Source organism: Numida meleagris, chromosome 20 (assembly GCF_002078875.1).
Source record: "Numida meleagris isolate 19003 breed g44 Domestic line chromosome 20, NumMel1.0, whole genome shotgun sequence".
NCBI lineage: Eukaryota > Metazoa > Chordata > Aves > Galliformes > Numididae > Numida > Numida meleagris.
Window position 1 is genome coordinate 988237 of NC_034428.1, and position 24532 is coordinate 1012768.

Below are 24532 nucleotides of genomic sequence, written 5' to 3' on the forward strand. Positions count from 1 at the left end.
ATGCTGGGCAGCAGCTGGAAATCACACCCAGAGTGGTGTGCTGATAGAAGATGGTCCGTGACCACTGAAATGCTCCTTGAGCAGACACAACAGGGTCTGCTTGGTCATGAGCAAGAGGCAAACTCCTAACTTGCAGAAGCAGTAGCTGCCCGCACTCAGCACAGCTGAGTTTGGCCCCAGTGTGCACCCAGCACTGACCCAGCCAGGAAGGGGTTACGTGCCCTTCCCAGCCCCCTCCCAGCTCAGGTGCACTGAGTTGTGATGCTGAGCCTACAAAGGCTGGGGTAGAATCCTGTTGTTCCTATGGTGCAGCAGCATGTTTGAGAGCTGAGGATAGAGCAAGAGGGAGAGCAGGGGAGTGCTGTGCTTGCAAGGCAAAACCTCCCTTGGGAAGCAGAGTCCCTTCCCATGCTCAAGGAAGGTGAACACAGTGAGGGGCTCTGGGCACTAAAGGTAAGAGCAGCCCATGGACATGGGTCTGGCAGGTGCTTGCCCTGCGCTTCTCTGGGTGGTTTGGGACTGGGAGGTGCCCTGGGCAGGAAGGCAGGGCCTGTCCCTCTCCTTCCACTATCTGCTGTCCGGGGCACATGTGTGAGGAGATGCAGTTCCCTTCCACCTTGCCATGTTGTTTTCTATCTATCTAACAAAGAATTTGTTTGCTAAACACGAGCCCACCCCTGCTGCACAGAGCTCGGCTAGTCCCTGCATGCAGGGCGTGTTTCTGCTCAAAGTATTTTATCTCATTCCCGCAACGCGTGCTTTATGCCAAAAAAATACCACCGTGCTGAATGTTTGTGAGGATGTTAATGCTTGTCCTAAGCCACCAAAATACAGGTGTGCAAAGGCCAGTGAGGCTTTGCTTCCAATGCTGTGCAGTGAGAAAGCATCTCTCCTTTCCCTGTGGCAGAGGGTTTGCTTCTAAAGCTGAAGGCTCTGCAGCAAGCAAACAGCTTGCACTCAAGGCTGCTGGTGTGACGTTAGGGTATGTGGGGCACATCATAGTGTCACCTTTTAGCTGGTCCTTTACATATGGTAGGGGTGCAATGCATCTCTAGCAATGGAAAGAGAGAGCAGCACTGGAGCAAGGTTTGAGCCCATGTAACCCACTTGCATGGGTGTGATGGGGGCTTAATGCTCTCGTTTGGGGGAGACAACGTGGCAAAACAAGGGTTATTTGGAGGGGGCTCTTCCTTGCCAGGTGTTAAAATACTGACAACTCCTGTCAAAGGATCCTTTCATGTAGACATTCCCGGGCAGTCCTCAACACGCCTGGGAAATAAAACTGCTCTGGAAGAGCAGAGGTGCATTACGGCAAGCTCTTTGGTAACAAATTCTCTCATTATACCATGTTATGACATGGATAAATCTCTGTTAAATAGCACAGCGATTGCCCCGCAGGGAGAAACGCTGCTGCTCAACACAGGCATGCCTCTGCTGATAACCTTATCATGTCTTAACAGCTCCAGCATTGCCTTCAAAGATCCTTCAACAATAACAAACTATTCTTTTAAGGAACTCCGCACTGATAACTCTGGGCAAGAAGGATCAGGGCTGCGTCCCGTGAGATTGTGCCCACGGTGCTGGATCAGTGGCACTCTGCTCCCTGCACACTCTGCTGCAGTCACTGCTGAAGCAAAGCAATCCTGGTCTTGCAAACCCCACTTGTTCATGGCCGCTTTGGGAGTGAGCATTAGGCTTGAATATATTTTCAGGATCCACAGAGACTCTATGTGCCCAGCCATATTTTCAGCCAAGAAAAGCAGGGTATGTGTAAGGGACAGTAAAATGCATGCTATGAGAATCCAAATGGAGAGCCATGCAGCTGCTCTGCTTCTCTGTGATCATCTGCAGCTGTGAAAGACTGTGCTTTCAGTTACTGGTGCTTCCCGAGGTGCAGCTGAAGTGCATGCACCTGGCTTACAGCGTGCACCAGGGCACAGTGCAAAACAGGAGAGTTGCTAAGTGAAAATCAGAATCCCAGAAGAACACAGCAGTATTTATCACTAGGACTGGTGCAGTCACCTCGCTGCTTCATACTCATTTTTCTGCAGTGGCCACATCTGGACACTAGGAAATACTACTTTTCTTTGAAAGAGGGGTCAGGCGCTGGAACGGGCTGCCCAGGGAGGTGGTGGAGTCACCGACCCTGGAGGTGTTCAAGGAATGTTTTGATGCTGTGTTAAGGGACGTGGTTTAGTGGGGTTATACTGGTGGTAGGTGGATGGTCGGACTGGATGACCTTGCAGGTCTTTTCCAACTTTGCTGATTCTATGATTGTCATCTGGATTGATGGCAAGCCTCCGGCTGTCCATCCATATCATTCCTGTTTGCGTGTAGTTTTTGCAAGCTGGTGGCAGCTGTGGCTCCTGCTGGTTTGGGAGCACGCTGCAGGAGCGCTTGGCCCTTGGCCAGAGGAGCTGTCCCTGGTATACAGGAAGCAAGCATGGACAGGGCTGTGTCGGTGAACAGAGCGGTGTCGATGCCATAGCAGCATCCCTGGGTGCCTGAACACATTCCTCAGTATCTCTGGTGCTGGTGTGGCAGTACTGGAAGACCTCAATCCTAGCATTTCTTTCACACCTACGTGAAAGTTTGAATTGGTTCTGTCTCTAGGCACCTCCTTCCTTTACCTCTAATTCCTGTTCACCCTTCACAAGGGCGTTATTCTTGAAGTCATCTCTGATTGTAGAAGAAAGTCGGACAGCCTGTTACTGTGTGTTTGCAGAGCACAAGAGGTTCGTGTCGCTGTGGCTTGTGGGTGATTGTACAGCATAAACAGCAGCAATATAACCAAGCTACCAACCCTAGGCTTACATAAACTTGCAGAACACATATTCTTGTTCTGTTGGTTTTTTTTTCCCCCTCTTACAGTCATGTGGATTTCAATGTAAGCACAACCCCAATTGCTGCAGTGAAAACACAACGGCACCTCTTTCGCTGCTGCTTCTCTGCTCCTGTAGTGTCTTGCAGCACAAGTCCAGAGCAGTAGGACTAAATGGAAGAGCCAAATTCTCCTTTCTAAAGGTTATCTTACTACTGCAGCCCAAGGAAATGTTTTGTGCGTTACAAGGTTCGAGTGACATAATACCCCACAGAAATTCGTGGAGCCCAATACAGCTGCAGCTGTGAAACAGCACTGAAGTTATCTTAAGATTGCTGCTGTTCACCCTGAGCACACATCTGAGACCTGCTCTGGAAGAGGCCCCTGCCCTAATCAGCCCTGCAGCTACCGTGCAGGAAGCGAGACACGGGAGAGGGGGGCTTTCCTCTTGTATGCTAAGATCCTTGCTCAAAAAATAACCTGAATCTTCTGCATGGAGACCTACCAACAAAGCCCATCTGCCCCTGCTCCTCCCTGGGCAGCAGAACCGCTAGGAGGATGTGTCCCAACAGATTCGGAGCCGATAAAATCTTATTTATCTTCAACTGTTGACACCGAAGCGTCTAGACTTGCCTGCTTCAGGAGGGCTGCAGCCAAGTCCTTCTTTCCCTCTTGAAGGAAATGATTTGCTCAACAATTACTTCTTCCACAAATCCTCCCCCCTCCTCCCTACCAGCCTTCTCCTCCTCCTCCTTTACATTCCACTCTCCTCATTAGCTCTACTCAAGACGTGTCCAGGACTGCAGTCAATGGATCCCAATAAAGCCACTAGCCTGGCAAAGGAGAGAGAAGAAAAGTGCTCCCTCCGGCTGCTAATTTCCTTGCACTCCCCAGCAAGCAGCTGCGGAGCTGCATCCTGGGACAGGTTTGGACAGATCGCAGTGGAGAGGTGATAATAACGTGTCTGTCATCTTACTCAGACATGTAGCATCTTGCAAACCGCAAATACCGTTAACCGGCTCGGACGAATCTGTTACGACAGATCCTGGAAGACATGCCGACTACAGAACTTACTTTTTCTTTCTAATTTTTTTTTTAATAACCACTTTTTAATCACTGGCCTATCCAACTTCTCACTGAGTTGGAAATTCCTCCTAACGTTTTCTTTGCTGCTCGCTTGCTACAAGCTGAGGTTTGCGTGTGCATCACTTGCGCTGAACAGGAAAGCATCCACCTGTGCCCAGTGCACAGGGGCTTGGCACAGCACAAGGGGATGGCTGCAAGGAGATGCACCAGCACCCATGTCCCTACCCCACAGCAACCAGGACCTGCCTGGGACACGGGCTTTTCTCCAGAAGCCTGGCAGAGCCCCAGCAATAGGCTCTGGCCACCACAGCACAGGGACTTAGCGGACATCCCCAGTCCCATGCTCACATATGCTGGGCCACCAGTGATGTCTTTGGGCTGCCATAAGGGCACAGTGCATAGAGGCACCTGGAGGTGTCCCCTACCCATGCCAGACCTCTACCCATGCAGTGACAAGCTGGCCCAAACCCCTGCCACCACTTCCCCAGAGCAGACTGGCTTCCTGGCGCGTCCCATCTCACCTTCCCGCTGGTGATGCAGTTGCCAGCAAGTCATTCCCTTGACCTGTGCATACCATACACGTTCAAGATAGTGGAGCTGATAGTGGATCGTGTTGGAACATCACACACCAAATTCCTTTGCCTTTTTTCTTAATTCCATTGTGTCTGGAACTCCTGGAGCCTCATCCACGCCCTGCAAAAGCTCATGGAAAGCCTCCAGTAGGCTGGCATCAATGGGCTTTGGAACAGGCTGATGCTGAGGTTGCTTTCCTATTTCTGGCATGCCAAAATATCCACGCTCTTTTGCCCAGCTACTCAGATAAAAACAAAGGTGTTTATGGCTCAGATGTAGAGCATACTGAGCCATGTATGCCCTTGCTCATTTTCAGGCCACTGCTGTTGGACAGATACTTCTGTAAAACACAGTAAGCTGCCAGACGGATTGAAGCCTTTTCTACAGATGCTCCTGAAGATTTTCCCCTCCTCTTTACAACTGCCTCTCTATTTCAACATACTTCAGGTAGCAAGGAGAACTTACCTCCAATAACCCCAATTATTTCTATCCTTCCCTTTCAGCTGCCATCAAAGAAACCATTTCAGCTCCCCGGTCTCCCAACACCAAAGCTCCAGCTGCAATATTTATGGAGCAACCAGACTTGGGTCTAACTAAACCCAACTGCAGACTGGTTTGCTTTGAGTAATTCCTTGATTACACCTGCTGTGGCAGGAGACCCTCACCTTGGCTTTGACTGTCCAGCCATGGAGACCTTCCATCACTGGCTGCACAGTGAAACAGCAAGTGTGATGCTGTCCATGGGCTGGTAAGGGTACCCCCATGGGGATGAGAACCCAGCTGCCCCCCAGGTTTGGGTGGAGGAGCAGACAGCTGCCCCTTTCCAGCCAGGCCATGGGGGGCCAAAGACCCCATTAACACTTCTGCTGGCTTTGGTGCACACGACAGCGTTCTGGAGAGGAGAGAGCGCTGATCCACCTCAAACCCAACTTGAGAAAAACACTAATTATCTATCAGTTACCAGCTGGCCAGCGTGGTGAGGGGCTGCCTGCGAGAAAACAACCAAGATCTGCTCACAGCTCATGCATGTACGGGCAGCTCCAGGGAACTGTGAGCCCTGATAGCTTCCAACAAACAGGCAGGCTGCTGGCGTGCCCTGTCTTGCACGGCCGCGGCTCCTGTCCTCCTCTCAGCCCCATCGGCACAGCCTGCTGGAGGGGGGTTTCAGCACGCAGGGAAAACCTTATTTTCAGCATCTGTTCATTGCTCTCTGCTAATAAGAAGGCCATTAAAAATGAAAATGAAGGCTTCATACAGAACAGACTAGCACAGCGACTTTGGTTCAGAGTTGGTTGTGATTTTCAAAAGCTGAGCTTGATGCTGTGGGTAGAGACAGCCTGGGGAGTCAGGACCTTGCTACCCATCTGCTGTCTGGCATCCTTTTACAAGAACAGAGCAGTTTCTGGCAAATGTGGGCCCAAATCTGTGCACAAAGTCTTTATCTCTCTCCACCTGTTCATTTCATAAATGTATAAATTCACCATTTCAAGGCTGGAAAGAACAGATTTTGATCTGAGATTTTCTACACTGCTGGTCTAAGACCCCCACCTACTTGTCCTGGATTGAGCCAATGGTATCTGCTTGAAGTACAGCTTATCTTTTAAAAGATATAGACTCTTAATTTAAATACTTCAGGAGTTGGAGAATCCACCACATTCCTTGGTAAATTGTTCCTATGGTTAATTATCCTCACTGTTTAAAACAAAAATTTACACTGTGTTTCTAGTTTGAATTTGCCTGGCTTCATCTTCCAAGCACTGGATCTCATTATGTCTTTTTCTATTAGATTAAAGAGCTGTCTGCTATCAGAAACCATCTCCTATGCAGGCACTTGCAGACTGTGATCAAGCCACCCTTACTCTTCTCTAGGAGACCTTTAATGCCATACATTTCTTTGGTATCTCTCTACAAGGCATCTGCTCCAAATCTTTCATCTTCCTTGGATCTCCCTCCCAACCCTTTTCTATTTTGTCAACAGCCTTTTTGAAGTATGGACACAAGAGCTGCACACGCACCACGGCAGTGGTCTGGGCAGTGCTGTGTGAAGGCAGCCCAGCTCCCCCAGCCACGGTGACACTGTTGTGCTGAGTACTCATGTCCTCATGGCTCCTCAACCATGAGCCCAAAGCCTGCAGGAGTCTCCTTTCCTAAATGGGGGAGCCTCATTCACTTGGTTAACGTCTCACCTTGCATTATTAAAAGACTGATTATCTTTGTTTGCTTGAGCTGCAAACTTAATCAACTTTAATGTTTGCGTTTCCAAACCCATGGGCAACCACATGGCAGGATTCCGTGGAACCCTGCAGTATGGGATGTGAATTCCTGCTACAGTTGGTTTTCCAGCTGACTTATCCATTGCTGTGAATGGTGCTATACTGAGAAAGGATAACACTGAGTCTCCCAGAGAATATCCTTCAGAGGCAAAACCCTTCAAAAAGAGGAGTCTATGAGGCTACGTGCTATGTATCAAAAAACTATGTCAAATTGTTTGACAAAACTGTCTGCCTTGAATTGTTTGGCATTGCCTGTGCACCAACTGTCAGTTCTTTGCTGGCTGGAGTCTCGGTGATTCAGCCCACAATTGAGATGCTGACGGAGCTGCTGATCCACCAAAGCCTCGCATTTGGGCTCCCTGCAGCTCTGAAATGATGGTGGACAAAGCCATGCAGGGGAACCCGGGGTCAGTGCTTGCAACTTGCTTAGTGTACATCATTTGGTGCAGTAAATCTTAAAATACTCAAAAGCTAACGATGAGTTAGGAAGTGTATTTTACTGTTGTTTCTTTTCAACTGCAAGAATAAGCCATGCGTGTTCTTTAGCACATCGAGATCATTAATTCAACTTCTCTCAGCAAAGGCTGGACCATTAGTGAGCCGTCAGATGCCACTCTCCTCTGCTGTCCATAACTTTTAGCTTTCTTTGACAAGTGCCTCTATTTCCTAACAGCTTTCCCATTCTTATTTGTATGCTTCTAGATTCGTGTTCCTAATTTACGCAGAGAATCATCCTGCATATGTACATCATTATTTGTATGCTGACTGATGGACAGTATATAACGTGTGATGTTGCGCTGAATTAATTTCATCCTTTAACCAGGACAGATTTTCAAACAGCCTAATTTTAATGCAGACTGAGCTGAGAGGGAGGACGGAAGCAGCCCCATCTTCCAGCACTAAATAAGCAGCTGCACGGCTAGGACAGGAGTTGGAGCAAATCTGTCACTTCAGCAGGGCCACTCATTGTGCAGGCAGCACCTTTTGGGAGACGGGCAGTCTGTAGCCCTTTAGAAGCCCTGTGATGGTGGCTGTTTCAGACCAACCATTCCCCACACGCTCCGGGATGCAAGGTGCTGCTGGCCTGCTCCTGTTCTCTGTGAGGCTCAGCAGGGGTGCGGAGAAGCCTGGTCTGGTGCTCTGAAATGTCAGCTCCCGGTGCTGGCTGGTGGCATGCATTCTCTGCAGCACAGGAGGCTGCCACAGCGTGCTGGCCAAGGGTCTCCTGAGTCTGGCTGCTTCCCTAAGGTGCAGGGTTAGGAGGGTTTATGCAGGACTGATGTGGCACTGGCTGCTCCAATATCCAAAGGAGAACTCAATGCAGCAGCTGGAGAATCAAAGCAATCCCTTCCTGATTACTGCAGCTCCTAGCAGAAGGACACAAGAGCTACAGGATTACGGTCAGCACATGGTGATGCTGAGATAGTCTGGGCTCAGTTTAGCTAGTCACAGAAAGATCCCTGGTTCCTGACCACTGCTCTGCAATAGCACGAGCTGGATTGCATGCTTGTTGTCTCCCACTGAATAGAATCAATTTCTCCTTGTCTGCGGAGCAATCTGTGCTTGCAAGAAGGCTTTGCACAGGAGGTAGTGCTGTGCGGGTGATGCCCAGTGCAGACTTCAGCAGCTGAACCAGGACAAGCTTGAATCTCTCCTCCAGAAGCAGCAGCAGCAGAAGTGATGGGGCACTTGTGGCCAGGGATGCAGTCAGCAGCAGTACAGGGCGTCCCTGCCAAGGACAGCAGCAGCTCACAGGAGTTGTCAGCATGGCATGCTCACTGCATGGGACGGGCTCAGGGGGCTTCCTGCTGCTCCCTCCTCTGCTGTTCTGGGGACAACCAGCCACCTTCGTGGCTTTTTTTTGATCTACTCCCTGCAGCTGCAACATGCAGCTGGGATAAAGGAAGGGTCTTTCCTTACTGCTAATTAAAGGTGAGCACAGAATGTATTTTTAATAGGTGCTCTCCATATTAAACGTGCACGAACATATCCTGTTTTCAGTGCTGCCCAAGGGTATCCTGCAGCACCCAGCCTGACCCTGCCCCACAGATGTGCCCACCCTATCACACAGCTGTCTCCCAGGAATGTCCAGCCAGGGACAGCAGCAAGCAAGCGTATGACACTTCCCTGTCTCTTCCCTCTATAACAGGACAGCTGGGACAGGACACACCACGTTGGTGTGCACTTGGCTTCCATTCCAATGTTTGGCTTTTCAAAGTCACACCAAGGAGTGCAGCCTTCTCCTTTGATTCATTACCTATCTGGCTGGCATTGCCCCAAAGGTTTCAGTAGCACGTCTGTCTTGTGGCCACATCTGCTCCTTTCTCTGTGTGCCGCTGCAGCTTTTGTGGCACGGGAATGCCTCTTTTCTTGTGCAGTTCCTATGCAGCTTAACACTTAACTGATGTGAGTTAACCCCTAACACGTGCAAGAGTGGACTAGAGTCACATCCTATCCAGAGGACCTTCAGATTAATCAAAACCTAACAAATGCATTGTTTAGCAATACCTTGCAAGGAAAGACGGTGAAAAAGAGTGATGGAACCCCTCCTAGGAGGGCAAGCTGTACCTGATCGTGGTGCTCATCCCAACCACTGGTCAGCACATGTCAGCAATAAGGGCTGAAGCTGAGGGACCAGATAGAGGGAAGATGCTTTGCAGCCCCAGCCACTAATTCATCTCAATTCAAATGCGAGTTCCCCGGCAGCTTGCTTGAGCTGTGCTGCAGTGAGCCGAGCTGTCAGCATGGAGCTGCGCTGCTCTGCTCTGCCCGCCCTCAGAGTAGGGCAAGGACTCCTCACCCTCACTGGGTGTCACCGTCCCTGCAGCACCCGGAGCAAGCAGTGCCCAAAGGGCAGCGCTTTGCTGCAGGTCTTATCTCACCTGGTTTTGCAGCAGGGACAGACCACAGCACTGCTGCAGACCATCCCTCTGTATGCCCTCAGCACAAAGCACGTGTGCAGGTCCTAGCGCTGCGCCAGCACAGCAGGGCTGTAAGCCCGCCGCATCCTGGGCTCTGTTTGCAGAAAACCATCCCAAGACACTTTCTGTCTACTGTGGAAAGGACTTTCTTGGCAATTAAGCACATCAGCTTCCAAAAATAAAAGTCATTCTCACACCTTGGGCTGATATATGGCTCCTGGACAGCTCTGCTGTATCGTGATAATGTCAAATGACAGTGGCAGAGGAAACCCTGTTGCTCCCTCTTCATGTCACTTGTCTCATCGCAGCCCCTCTGCTCTGCAAACATTTTTCCACGGAGAAGAAAAGCCACAAGCATACCTGAAAAGAGCTCTCGGGGACATTCAAATGGCAGTGAGGAGGGCTGGAGGTGACCACCATGCAGCAGTGAAACCGCCACAGCAGAACTGCCTTCAACTACAGCCACAAGTGTTGTTAGTTAAAAATACAGAGAGAGTCACACAAATCCAGGAGCCAGCCTGTGACTTTAGGACTTTTTTCCCACGAAAAGAAAAGCAGCTGTACTATGCTCAGGTTAATTCTTAATTAGAGCAGAGGACTCCCCTGTCTGTCTGTGGACGCACAAGAAGACCGATAGTGGCCACAAGCTGCATTTCAGCTCCAGAGTACCAGGTACTGAACCCACATGGCATGCAGGATGCCATGAAGCCATTCCTTCGTAAATAAATACCTACTTTGTTAATTTGTTGTGACTTTTAGAGGTAAAATTACTCTTCTGATACACGATGAAAGAGGATTATAAATGAAAAGCAAGAACTTAAGGCAAAGCTAAGAATGGCCCCAGCAGAACAGAGTGGAGGTCCATCTCGCCTCCAGCATCACCTCTGACAGCAGTCACTGGAAAATGCTTTGGGGAGTACCATGAGAACAAGGCAGGCACTTCTCCCTGCACATTTTTCCAGCTTTGTGATCTTCAGGGACATTTACATGTAGTTTATGGAATTTCTGCAGCAGAGGTTATATTCAAATCACTGTGTTTAACCCATTTGAAAAACAAAACAAAAACAAACAAGCAACAGCAAATACCCTTAAAAGTAAGCAATAGATGTTCCCGCATGTTTTTTCTTATCATGGTCACCTGTGCAGGCGAAGCCCCCAGTGGTGACCATGCAAGAACCACACATCCTGCAGTGCCACACACCAGTATTCCCTGAGCATCCCGACACCAACAGCACCCAGGCATGCACGTGTCTGTGGCAGCCTGGCTGAAAACACCGCCTACAACAGCAAGCATCTCTCTAGTGAAGTGAAGAACACATGCAACTTACTGTCCAGGTGGCTGACTTGGCTGTGCTGGATTGCTGGAAGGTCACCTCAAAGTGGTGGGGACCTGGGTAGTCAGTGTTGGAGGGGATGACGGGAGCTGGGGACATGGCGTCGAAGGTAGAGCTGGGCTGCGAGTAGGGCGAATGCGTTGGGACATTGGAGGTGTGCTCGGAGCTGTAAGGGCTGGTGGAGGCTGCTCTGCTGCCGATGCTCTGATCCATGCTGTTGTTCAGCAAATTAAACTGGGACTGGAGGAAGGGAAAAGGGGAGGAGGGAAAAAAAGAAAACACCAGCCAGTTTAGAGACATGGAAACCTCAGCTACACTTCTTCAGGACTTCAGGTGTCCTGTTACAGCTTCCTTAAAGGGCCAGCGTGCTGGAAAGTCAACCAAAAATAGTTGTTCTGGGTTGGTTTGTTTTTTAAACAGGTCACCACTTGTGTAAAGGATAAACTCAATACATTTAAGTCGTCCCCTTTTATCAACCTCATCCTCACTGGAGGCAGCACGATGCCAAGATCCCCAGGTTTCTAGCACATTTGACATGCAAAACAACTCTCTTGCTAGTGAGGGGAACAGGCGTGTATTTTTTTGAGCTTTGCTAAGATGTGGGAAAAGTCCTACTGCATTGAGGGGGAGTGATGACCACGCCACTACGCACACGACTTTTCTAGGCAAGGACCACAGAAAGGCTCTTTTCTTCCCCGAAGCGAAGCAGGTTGGTTCTTAGCAAATTCCTGGAACCTCACCAGCCTCATCAGTGTTACCAATTTCCAGTAAAGGACTGCTCAGTGCCAGACCTCACAGCACTGATAACGCCAGCCAAGCCTGCGGCCAGACCTCACGCAGGGCAGAGGTACCGCGGGTCCCACCGCATGGGAGAACTGACCCCGTGCTTCTGGGCTCAGCCTGGAACTGAGGCTGCTGGTGGCCAGAGCGAGGACCGCATTTCTGAGGTGGGGAGGAGAGGTCCTCTATCCAGCAGACAGGGAGAAGGAGCAAGGCTTTGGCCTCCACTGTAACTCCACGTGACCCCTCTGCCCAGCTCCACCACATGGCGGCTCAACCACAGCAGGAGCCTGGCATTCCAACGTGAGCACCCTGCAGCCAGGGCTCCGCACCCTGCGTGGCACTGACCACTCGGGTTGGTGGCACTTGCTGATGTTGCCAGCCATGGATGCAATGCAGCATCTGCTCTGTGCAGCCCCTGGATGGTGCAGTGCCTCCCATCCGCAGCGGCTGCTCTCCCATAGCCTCCGAGGTCTTGATTGAAATTTTGCTTTTGCAAAGTGTTCCTTCCACTTGGAAAAGCTGCAAAATTCGGGTAGAATAGAAGCCCTAGAGTGGAGACAGAGAAAGCTGCGGCTGCGACGGAGCACAGGGCAGCAGTGCAGCCCCTGCAGGCACTGTTACATGTTAGCATTGCCACCAGCTCACCTCAGCACCCTGACAACGTGCCCCAAATGCCAGCCAGTACCTACAACCTCAGAGCTGCTGCCTTGTTTGCTAACAGATCGCTACCATTGGGATGGCATTACCCTGTATCAGACTTTTTCAGCACTGGTTCACTTATCACAAATGTACACGTGGGTGCCATTTCTGGAAGGAGTTCCCTTCCACGAATGTGAAGAACCAGATCTGAATGGTGGTTTGTGTAATTCGTTTCTTAGCTGGGGTGTTTGCTTTTAGTGGCTTTCACTGATGCAAGTTTAATTTGGGGAAAACCTCAAACTACAAAGTGCACAGCTGTGATGCAGCACGCTGCAAGTAAGGTCACAGAGCAAACTCCCCTATTTATACATCCACTGGCTCTTTAGCGTGGCTAAAATAGCCTTAATCTTTCATCTGAAAATCAGTCCAAATTTTTTTTTTTCCCCTTTTTCTGCATATTTTCTTTTTTTCAGTGCACCACTACCTGCTGTCCCCTCCCTAGAGCACCACTGGGGTCATCCCACCCCACTCCCACCTGCACCCGTCCCCCCGCACGGTGGGGATCGTGCCATGGGCTGCTGAGCAGTGCTGGGAAGCCCAGAGCTGCCAGGAGGCAGCACGGTGTGTCAGCCGGACACAGCAGCGGGCTGGGGATGTGCCTGTTCCCTTGGAAGGCTGCTGGGCTGCAAGGCTCACAGCTTAGGAATCAGGAGACGTGTTTTAACTTGGGATCTGCACCTCACCCAAACGCGTACGATGTCTAATGGCTTAAACGCAATCACCCTTCTCCGGGAACGTTCTCCTGCTGTCTGCATCTCTCACAAGGTTCTTGGAGTCTGTGACTAACTGGAGGAATGCTGAACAAGATCTGACTTGCTTTTACAAATACAGCCATTTTGTCCCCTAGAATATGTGCATAAACCCCTCTATTTCTTCTCGCTGCTCTACGAATAGCCCTGCTAAACAACTCCAATCCAGGCTTTCCACAACCCCAGACTTTACCTGGAGAAAAAAAACTATGAGAAACTTTAGCAAAATGGCATTAGAGGTGCAGGTGGGAAGCCACCACCACGCCACCGCAGCCAGCTTCCAGCAGGGACCATGGGGACCGGGTGGCCTTGATGACGGTGACACCGGCTGGAAGCTGGGTGGGAGATGTAAAGCATCGCAGGGGAGGAGGTCCCCAAGGAGAAAAGGACTGTTCTCATTTAGGGCAGCACAGGCAACCCACAGCTCAAACAATCCATGAATGTCAAGATTGAGCAGGTTTGTTCTCTTGCGATGACTGGGACAACGGAAAGGCTTCAGGGAACATTCTGCACACACCCTGTACCCAGCCATGGGTGTTTTCTTAGGAATAAATGGGAAGCGAGCGTTCCTCACTCGACAAGCAAACAAGCCGAGTTTCAGAACTGCCGTAGCACACGTAAGGGCACAGTCAGACAAAAGCAGGTTGGGTTTGCACTGTCAGGCAGATCAGGAGCGGGTGCCGTCCCAGTTACTCATATCCTGTCGAAATGGGAAATAAACAGGAAGCATTTTGCCTCCTGGCGAAATCTGCTGCTCTGGAGCACTAGCTCTGGAGGTGCAGTGCAGAGAGGGGTGAAGTGTCCCCTGGATGTGACTGGAAAAGAAACACAAAACGCAGTCCCGGCGTGATGTGGTGAGATTACACCGGTTAGAGCTGGGGCTGCGTGTGGCTGAGGTGCGTGGCAATGGAGCTTAGTGGAAGGGTGAATCAAGGCTGATGAAATGAGCAGAGCATCACAACCACCCTACTGAGGAGAGCCCTCCCTCGACAAACCAGAAACCTCGCAGCAGACCCATGGGATGGCCACCAGAGCATCACCTGCACTGCCTGACCCCAGGGCACAGCGGCACCCCAGCCATGAACAGCACTCAGCTCAGCTGCAGTGGTTTTTGTTAAAGTATGTGGCATAAAAGAATGCTTTCTCTTAGAAAATGTATCACCTGAAACAAATGAATCAGACTCATTCAAGTCAGCCAATGCTCATGGTATCCAAAGGTGGGAAAGCCAGCCTTTGCAAATTAGAGGAAATTTTCCTTCAGACCTTTTTCGCCCCAATTAATACTGCATGTTTCTCTGCATGCTTTATGAATTATGCTGCTCATAGCACAGCTTGGTTACAGAGCAACAGGCAAAGCCCCCAGTTATTCAAGTTTGTAAACCTGTTGGAAGCAATACTCAGAGCCAAGTGCTGTGGGTGCAATGACTAACTTGGTTTTTAAGATTGAGTAGATTTTGGAAGTATTCCCTTAACAGACAAATCCAAGCAAGAGTGTTTGTATGTTTGTCAACAAATACAGCACAGCGCTTGTGTATGTGTGTGTGCAAATACATACATGTGTGTTTATACACACACATCAATTAACACATGATTGCAGAAAGGACATCTCAAGTAACAGCACTACAGTGCAGAGCAACACAGTACAAATGTGGTTTTCACTACTTGCATAAGACCAAAATTTCTGGTTGGGAAGCACACCAGTGCACCCTTCTATCTATAACTAAGTCTGCATCTAAATTTTTTGAATGCCAGAGAGCTGACACAAAAACCTTTTGACTAAGAAAGCAAGCTCACTGCTTGAGGACAGGGCTGAAGCTACATCACCTGCAAGCACAGGTGCCATTGCGTCTGCCACACCCTGCCAGCCGCTTTAAACCAGGAAAGGCAAAGCTGTTTTGGAGATGTGGGTGTTTCTTAGGGGCTGCAGTCCCTGTATCTGAGAAGAAAGCAGGAGCAGACAAAACATGAGAGAAGCATAGACCAAGCTGGTGAAGCTGCAACAATCCTAGGTAGGCACAGTTCATTTTTCTTGAGCTGCCAGGTACCTCAGATGCAGAGGAGCACTGGGTCCAGTGCATCCCAGGCAGCAGCGTGAAGGCTTGGAAACAGCCAAGGCACAAACTGAGCTCCTGCTGCAGTGGCAGGGAGCGGTCACAGAAGCAAGAACCAACAAGCAACAAGGTAAAACCCGTTAACAAAGAGTAGCACCTACCGTGGTGTAATGCTGCATCGGGTCGCTGATGTACAGCATTTTAGTCTTCTTGGGATTTACAGATAAGTGGGAACCGTCCCGCCAGAGGAGTCATGGGGTCGGGAGGAGATGGAGCCAACCAGGGAGATGCGGTGCCGGAGCATGAGGCGCGGGGCTGGGGCTGCAGTGCCAGGGATGCTGCACTGGCCACCTGTGTGCGGTTTGTTGGCTTTTTTGCTTTTTTCATCTCCCTTAGTTCTGTCAACTAGCTGCATCCAACAACAAAACGGGGCCCACCCCTTTCTGTCCCTCATGACTATTCATTAAAATGCAGGGCAGGCCCCAGCTTGCCCAGTGATGGACGAGGCTATATGAGCCAGTCCCACCGAGGGGAGAGCGGGGGTCCTGCTCCGTAATTAAACCCAGCCAGACTTAATTCCAGAAAGCTGCTTCCAGTGTTGCTGGAGTCAAAACCTATCTGACCAGCACCCTTTACCTGCAGACTGAGGTGGCTGCGCTGGCCTGGGCAAGCTGACGCAGTGACACTGAGATCATTCCAGTTTGTACTTCTGGAACTACACTAGCCAGCCATGCCACCACTCTGTCCCTCTGTTCACCCCAGCCTGGGCTCTGGGGGGTTTCTTTCCACTACATATCAGTGGCATTAACAAACCATGTGAACAGCTCAGACTGGGCTGCACTGGCTCAAACACTCCTGGAGGTCTCATTGACAAAAACGCCTAGAGACTGGGTAGCCCCCAGTGTCGCAAGCAAATCCACTAACAAATGCTTTTTCTCCCTGTCATCCCACCTTATTTCACTGGATTTAATTGTTTCACTGAGAGATGATCTATTTTTTTTTTTTTCAAAGAAGTCTAAAAAGATTAGGTGCTTACTGAACAACTGGCTGGAAGCAGGGCATGAAGTCAGAAGCGCCAAGATTGCTGGCTGCAGCACAAAGCCTGTGGTCGGTCAGGTCTCCTCCTGACTCAGGGCAGAGGGCTGAACAGCTTTTGCTTCAGCCAGACGCCGCTGTGGAAGTCTGCATATTAGAGCAGATGGGCAATTCACAGAGTAGTGGGTCGTATTTTCAAAGACGTAGCCAGTGTGCATCACCTGCCCCTCTGCACTGCGTGTGTGTGTGGACCCAAGCACAGAGAGGTCAGAGCAGCATCGCAAGTCAAGCTTTAAGCACTGCATGAACTGAAGCTGGCATCTCTAAGAAAAAAACTAAGGGTGGATGAGGAGTTGTTCTCAGTAACAGTAACTCACGTTATTTGTGTATTTATTTTCATATGTGTCAGCCTGCCATGTATTTTGGTGATGACAGCTAGCAAAAGCTATACTCAGCTCGCTTTGAGCTCAGCGGCACGGTGTTGAGTTGCACAATGGGATCAATATAAATATTTACTTCTGGATCATTAATTTGAGCTCCCTGGCCTCTGCAAGCCCCCCAGCCCTGGCACCCTGTGGGAAAAGCCTGGTTGCACCAGGCTCCTGCTGAAGGGGGCTTCAGTTCTGCAGCAACAGGGAGCTCTGCAATTAGCACTGCAGTTCCCACCTGAGCCGTCTGCCAGGCTCCTGCCCCCCTGCACACAAAGGCCTGGCAAGAGAGGGAAAGTAAGCTAAAAGCGAGGGAAAAAGAGGCTGGGGGAGGGGAGGCAAGCTGGTGAGGAGAGTAACGGGGGCTTTGTGGAGGGAGGTGCTAAAATGGCCAGAGCTGCTGCATGCTGGAGAAGGGATGCTGGTAGGAGGCCAGGCTGCTTGGGGAAGGAGCATTAATGCTGGGAGCAATACAGAGCCTCACACTGCCTTGAGGATGCCTGGTAGTGGATTTCTAATGCCTGTCTGGGCAGGGGGAGATCCTGATGCCAGATGAGCAGTAGCTCCTGTGTGCTGTGCAGACCAGGCCTTTGGGTTTCAGAAGAGATGGCAAGCTGGTCTTTTTGAGGAGGTTACTTCTAGAGCACAGTCTTAGCGATGTTTCAAACAGAGTAATTTTAAAGACCTTGTTCCTGAAAGAGTACATCCATAACAGCACATCAGAGAGAATCCTTGTTACCGAACTCGTGTTTTTCCTGCCTTACCCTTCTTCCTACAAGGTCCATTCAGAAGAGCACCCAGGTGAGCCCCTCTGCAGCACAGCATGACATAGCTCTCCAGAAGCAGAATGTTTATACCTGAGCAAATTATACTCTGTTTCTATCAAGGTATTTGAGCTCCACCATTGTCACAGCACAGAAGCCTTACTGCTGCATGTTTAAGGAAACAGGAAGAAGATGCAAGTGCCCAACACAAAGCCAGCTTCCTAAAGTTACTGGTGCACTTTATCAAGACTGTGACAGCTACCCTCTTGCTTCCCAGCCCCAGAACTGTGACTGTCACAGTTGCTGCTGTTGAGAATGACCTAGAGGATGAGCAGACAGCTGCTCCAGCTAGACATGGGGAATATTTCATCGACACTGCTCAAACCTGGCCACACAGCTGCTGAAACTACATCTGACAGAAATATGGCCAGGGTTGGCAGAAGCAAGACTGATAATCTCAGCCTACTGATGTGTGCTGTTTTGCCATGCTCTTAAGAAGCAAGCCCTTCCCAAACAGGAGGAGAGTCCAGCAAAATGTATTAATATGTAGCCACTATTTTATCAACTGCTGTACCATCTGACTGCAAAATTGCAGTACAGTCATTTTATTACAGGTTATCGGACACTGAACCAAATGATGGCAGCCCTGCATTTTCAGTGTTTCTGTTTGAGATATGAATAAGTTCCTGTTTCCTACCCTAGAGCCACCCAACCACCATGAGAAAAACAAGTTTGTATCTGATGTACCTCTCATTTTTGCAGTCTGAGCACACTCACCATAACGGAGTCATTCATGCTTCTCATCTGGAAGACATCCATTGTGACCTCTGTGCGGTTGGAGACCTCGCTGCTGCCTGTATGACTGGATGGAGAGAGGTCGAAGTAGGTGCTGTCTGGTGCCCTGTGAGCAAGCAATGGCAGATGGTCAGCTTCCAGCTCTCCTGCACAGCCTGCACCAGAAACGTGGGCCACAGCTCAGAAAAACTGGCTGTGCCCAGCCCAGGCTGGTCAGTTGTTGGTTCTGGTGGGTACTGCTGGTGGATGCCCTTTCCACAGTGTGCTGTGCTACACGAGCATGGGTGGGGGCTGATGCTGTGCTGCTGGGGCAGTGAGCTTCCCAGCAGGTGCAGCATGATGCACACGGCCTTCTCCCCTTACATCAAAGATGAGTCAGTGTCTCCTCACCCCAAATGCTGCACAGGCATTGCTGACCCTGCTGTTCAAATACCTTTGCTTTCGTACGCAGAAAGTGTGTCCAGATGCTGACCTCTGATGTGCAAGAAGGCAGCAGCAATGGGGAAGCTTTGTGTGGCCCTTTGCCATGGTCATTCCTTTGCGTTTATGGTGCAAATTGCAATTGCTAATGGTTGCACAACCATTGTCAGACAGTTTCCAAAACCTGGAAACAACTTTGTGGGGCCCTGCATTCAATGTATGCAAAATCCCCAGCTTCTGACTGTCTAGCATCGTTGAGGCAAAGTAGTTTGGCAAATTAGATGGTCTTAGCAGGATTCTGAATGCAGGAAAGGAACATGTGAAAATTGGTGCACGTGAAAGATACTAGTCTCCCTTCATGCCATATTGATTAGATGTGCTAATACAGATTACATAGCAAAGAGGTACTTCTGCCTCAACACACATGATTAAATGCCACTTACAGTGTACTCCAGAGGTGCTCAAATGTTGTACTTTCATCAGCTGGAGAGGACTGGGACATCTTCACAGAGGGGGAGTCTGACAAAGGATAAATCACTCTAGGGACAAAGAAAAACAGCAAGGTTAGAGTTGCTAGAGTGCAAACAGAATGTCTCCTTTTTTTCCTGGAGGCTTTAGGACCTGGATATGCAGAGATTTTATCTGTTCAGCATAGGAACAGAGTGGATGATCTAACACAGTGTTTAAACTCCTCTGTTCCTGGGAAATGCACAGAGACCCAAGTCAGTTGCACTAAACTCAGATTATGATAACATGGGTTGCAAATGCTGTGTTATAGCACCACGTCACAGGGTATCGTTCCCTCCTGTTTTTCACTGATGCCCAAATTCAGGTCAGCAAAACAGCCAGCACAGTGCAGGAACTTTCTGGGCTGCTGGGACCGCTCCCACTGGGCTCCCAGAAGTGTCCTTGCAACAGATGTCTGGTTGCAGGTGCCTTCCCTAATGGTGGTATTTCTGGTGAACACATCATCTCCAGTCAAAGAAACAGAGACAAAGATGTAGGTGTTTTGGAAAGGGCCAAAGTGACAGGTTTCTAGGATGTCAGCCCATTTCTGCTAAACGCTGATCCTGTGACTCAGGGTTCCCATCTGAAATGTTTACAGCATGCTCCAGCAGTTTTCAGCACTGCTACCCACAACCTGTGCCACCCTTTGAGAACTATTCTTAGTAATCATTTTGAATCAGGTTCATTCAGTAATGGGCTTAGATCTCTCAGACACAGCAACCCTGAATTCTTGAGTAGGAAGTCTCTGAATAAAACTGAAACACGAAATTAGCTGGCAAATAGTCTTGCAGTAAGAATCAGAGCCAAAGACATGCTTGGTGCTGCTCCCCTGAGAGCATGCTCAGCGGCTCAGCACCAGCAGGGGAATGGGGAAACCCTCTTCTGCAAAGCTGGTAAACGATGGGTGGATGGGGTGATGATACATGACAAAACTTGATAGGACAGCATGGACAGCCGCCATCTGAGAGTGAGCTTGGATCAGCTGCAGCGTGCTGTGAGCTACAGAGAGCCAAAGGTGCCCAGTTTCCTGGCTTCCTTCAAGCACCAGAGCACTGAGAACACTGTGGTCTTTCCTTTGTGCCTTGAGCCCTCTCCCAAGCCCCCAGAAGGAGAGGCAGCATGCTGCGGAGGGCTGGGCTGCAGCCATCTTGGTCAGCACGCTGCCTTCCTCTGCTTGCAGCCGCACCATGCGACCGCCCTTCTTCTCTTCCTCCCCGGCCCCCTGCTCCCTAGAGCTGCAGGGGCTGCTGCCCTGCCCTTCCTAACACGAATACGTCCCAGCTGCGCTCTGGTTACACCTTTTACCCACGCAAGGGTTACCATCTTGTTTTGGCTCAGTACCGACATCTAATAGCGAAAGCCTGAAAACTTCCTGCTTTTCAATCTTAAACCACTCGTGGTGGGAGCAGCCGCTCTCAGAATGATGATGTTCAGGGGAGACCAGCTGCAGGGCCGAGGCCAGGGCCCTTTCAGTGGTCTCTGAGTCAGCTGGGGACCGGGTGGCTCAGGAGCAGCAGGCACTGCACCAGACATTAAAGTGAAAGCAGGGTGACGTCCTGAAAGCTGACCCTGTGCTGGTTTCTGCCGCATCTGCGACTCATCTGAGTGATGCAGCACCTGCAGATGCTCTTCCAGGAGGGCTTGGCACAGCGGCAGAGGCTTTGCTCCCCACAGGACTTTTAGCCGAAGACTGAGCTCATCAGAGTCTCACTTCCGCCCATCCCTCCTCGTCCCACGTGAAAACAGAGAGAAAAGAGAGGACGGAAGCAGCAGTTTCGAGAAAAGGAAAAGCTTAGAGCTGCAGTGAGGCTTCTCGGGCCCTTACCCTCCTTCCATGCTGCTTTCCATGGCCCTGGGTATCGGTAGCATCGAGATGGAGCCAGGCCTTTTCTTTCAGCAGAGCGAGCACCTCCGCGCCGCCCCGTGCTGTGTGGTCATGCTGGGTGACACCAGCTCTAACCACGTGGCTGCACTCGTTTTCAACAGAAAAAAAAAATCTGAATATTTTAAGGGCGTTTCAGAAGTTTCCTTTCTCTTTCAAAGCAAAATTGGCATTGGCAAAGCCAGCTCAGTGTCCACTCACAGCTGAGCACTTAGGCTCCGTGGTGCAAAGAGCAGCTGGGCTGTTAGTGCTGCTAACATACTTCCCTCGTGCCGTGACTTCTGCACATGCTGGGAAAGCATCCCTGCAAGCAATACTGACAGTCTAAAGCTTTGCCTCTAAGATGATTGCAGGAAACCTTGCAAATAGCATTTCTGGAAGTTGGCACTAGTGTTGTCCATAGCCTAATTTGCTCTAAAATGAGGTATCCTACAGGGTCAGTGAGTGGTGGAGGCTGGGAAGGAAGCAGGGCAGTCATTCTGATGGGGCAGTCCAGCAGAAGGAAATCACATCCTCCTAGAAGCAGCAGAAGCCCTTGGCACAGGTTAAATGAAAGTGAACCAGGAAGAGTCTCATAGACTAATTCTATCTTTATGGAAGCATTACTAGATGACTTGGATGAAATTACCTCCCAGTGCCTATCAGCTATGCAAATGGCACAGGGAGGTGACTAACCTGAGGCTAAACACAGCAGCAGCAGCGGCACAGCTAGAAAACAGTCGCAGCATATCCAGGCTCTCTGCCACTTCCAGTCTCCCACATAAGCCTGGAGGATATGTAGCCTCTGCCATAAAGGCACCAGCTCCTGGATGTCACCCCAACACCTCTTCCCAGCACCACAGTTTGAGGAAGTAACACCTTGACTTCTGCACAAAAGAATTCTCTAGACAAACTTCTGCCAGCAGGATTTCCATGATGGCACCTCCAGAGACTCACATCTGCTTCTTAAGCTGATGATCTCTTTGTCTAGGGAACAGGGCTGCAGGGGATTTTCTGTCCCTTCTGCCTCTATGCAATACAGATGCCTTGGGTGAGTAAGACTGCCTGGGGTGACATTCAGAGGTGGCTGTGACACAGGACCCAAAGGAAGGCTGCAGCAAGGCAGTCAGGCTGATTTATTGCAAGCATTTAGAGGAAGAAAGATCGAAACATGCAAACAAGGGGGCTCAGTGCATGAAGCTAATGCTGCTGATGTGATTTGCTTGTTTAGACGTGGGGAGCTGCCTCTCTGCATGCCTTCTCAAGTCATCTCCACCATTCACTGGATTGTTGCTTCCCTCTGTTGCTAGTTAGTGCATTGCAGGGGAATTGCACAGTGGGTAGAGACAAAGGTACCACATGCATACAGAGGAGGATGAAGCCTTGCTGGGAGGTGATGCCTGGCTCCTGAGTTTCTGCAGACTCTAGAAGGAGCATCTTCGATCTCACTATTAACTTTAACCTTTAGCTTTAGGTACCTAGAAATGCCTGTTGCTATTTCAGCAAGTAATAACACATTCACCACCATCCTGCCACCTCTAACAGCCCAGAATGGAATGTGACAGCATTTTTTAGCCTGTTTAATGGAGGATAAATGCACACAAATCTGTACAACGGGTCTATTTCTAATCTTTAGAGGCTTTTGGCCCAGACTGAGAGAGGAAGACCTTGGAAACCAAAAGAAGCCATATATGTCTGTAAATCTACGCTGCTGAGATGCTGGGCAAGGCATCATTCTGTTCCCACGCAGCAATGTGGGCTGCAGTGAGAGCACATGGCTGGGATTGGGACTTCTGAGGGTAACGGTTAGGTATTCCTGATTCTCACAACAAATTGCAGTGTTCTGCTTGACAGTTTGGGAGCTTATCTCTGCACCTCCACTCCTCCCCTCAGCTGCACACTGGGAACCATCCAGCTCATCCAGCCTGCAACAAACAAGTAAACATTTGCAAAATCCTGGCACATCCCAAGGTCACAACACCCTGTGCTCTTGCTTACTTGCCTCTGGTTAGTAAATTCACACATGCAAAGCACTGCTTACAAAACTGACCAAAAGAAAGCGAGTTTTCCTGCAGCACACTCAGATCTCTGTGTCTAGCAGCATATTAGCATCAGCATTGCAGAGGGAACGGGACACAGTGGAGCAGCCTGAGGTACCAAGAAAACAGGACAGACCAAAATCCGCTCTGACAGATAGAGAAGTCCACAGATAGATGCTATCCCTGCACCAGGCACCATGACCCTGCTGAGCCTGGCAGCGAGCAACCAGCCCCAGCATCCTGCCTGTGTCTGTCCTCTTCTCTGCTTTTCCATTCCAGTCTTCGCTGCTCTTTTCTCCACAAGTGCTTTCACTCTGGAGCTAAGGCAAACTACTATGCTACTTTGGAGCAAACTGTCCAAGATTCTTTAATCTTGAGTAACAATCCTACAAAGCAAAGCAGCCACAAATCATCTTCCAGCTGCGCTACCGAGCAACTGAGAGAGGGTCTGTGCTGAAGAACACACACACACAAATCCCAAGGAGTTTCCCTTGGTCTTTTTTCTCCTACCTGCTCTGGCTCCCCAGGCACTTCGAGTTCCCCCGGAGGTCTCCCGCAGACAGGAGCGGCCTGGGATTGAGGATCTGTTATTTACTGCACTACAATCTAGTAGCGTCCCGGTCGCCTAGGCAATGACATTGGAGCTGTTGAAAGCTATGTGAAAAGTGAGGCAAAGGCTTGTGCACTCCCTTCCTGGAATACAAGGCAGTTACAAAGGGGTGGGGACAGCTCAGCCAAGCGTGCAGGGGAATTAAGCTGGTCACCAGCCCCAAAATGACTCTGGGGCAGCAGTAGGGCCACAGAGACAGCTGCTGTCGAGACGGGAAGGAGACTGAGACCACCGCTCCAAAGGAAGCTCTGCACCCCGCCAGATTGCTGCTCTGGAGCTGTTTGGGTGCTTGCATTACTCACGAGGCCCAGTCATCTCTCCTGGGGCACCGCAGCCCAGGGACTGTCCCCAAAGGGCAGCAAGGCTGAGAGCCTTCTTCTTCACCTGAAAGCCCCACGTTATGGGTGGGAAGATGGAATATTCCTGCTTAAAACCACTACCTAGTGGCTTTCTCCACCTGCGGCTGCAGTTCTCTGCTCTCTGCACTCACCCAACGTCTGCTGACGCTGTTTCCACAAACCGAAGGTTTGCATCAGCCAAGCTTAGCTCCGGCCACAACTTCCCACACGCAGCCCCGTAACAAATCCCGATTTTAGTGGTCGGTGCGGGCACGTCCTCGGTGGGGTTATCAAAGTGCCTCACACGCTGGGGGCAGAGCAGCAGGTCCTGGGCTGGCCGAGTGCAGGGGGAGCTGCCTGCCCCTCGCTGCCCCCCACTCGTGGCTCTTTCTCTCACCAAGCTTTAGGATCTTTTATTTCTAAACACTCCGTGTACTGGTGCGCC

General features: G+C 50.2%; 1 protein-coding gene and 1 long non-coding RNA gene across 7 annotated transcripts in view; one reads left to right on the forward strand and one right to left on the reverse strand.

The window, feature by feature from the left end:
• Positions 1–23952, reverse strand: part of TP73 (tumor protein p73) — a 32028-nt gene extending 8076 nt beyond the window's left edge. The window contains exons 1-5 of one of the 5 annotated variants that reach the window (XM_021374616.1): positions 23650–23947; positions 21065–21206; positions 19176–19271; positions 18295–18418; positions 11003–11248 (exon numbers count right to left, since the gene is read on the reverse strand). In XM_021374616.1, the coding sequence (XP_021230291.1) occupies positions 11003–11248; positions 18295–18418; positions 19176–19271; positions 21065–21108 (510 nt within the window). In that variant the 5' untranslated portion in view covers positions 21109–21206; positions 23650–23947. Of the gene's footprint in view, positions 1–11002; positions 11249–15451; positions 16155–18294; positions 18419–19175; positions 19272–21064; positions 21207–23649 lie in introns of those variants that run through there. The other 4 variants (XM_021374619.1, XM_021374617.1, XM_021374620.1 and 1 more) reach the window with 4 other exon arrangements.
• LOC110386963 lies at positions 11255–18288 on the forward strand. Of its 2 annotated transcripts, none has more exons than XR_002432323.1 (3): positions 11255–15420; positions 15496–15650; positions 17641–18288. It is a non-coding gene; the product is annotated as an uncharacterized LOC110386963 (long non-coding RNA). The 2 variants fall into 2 exon arrangements; XR_002432322.1 differs by having other exon boundaries at positions 15514–15650.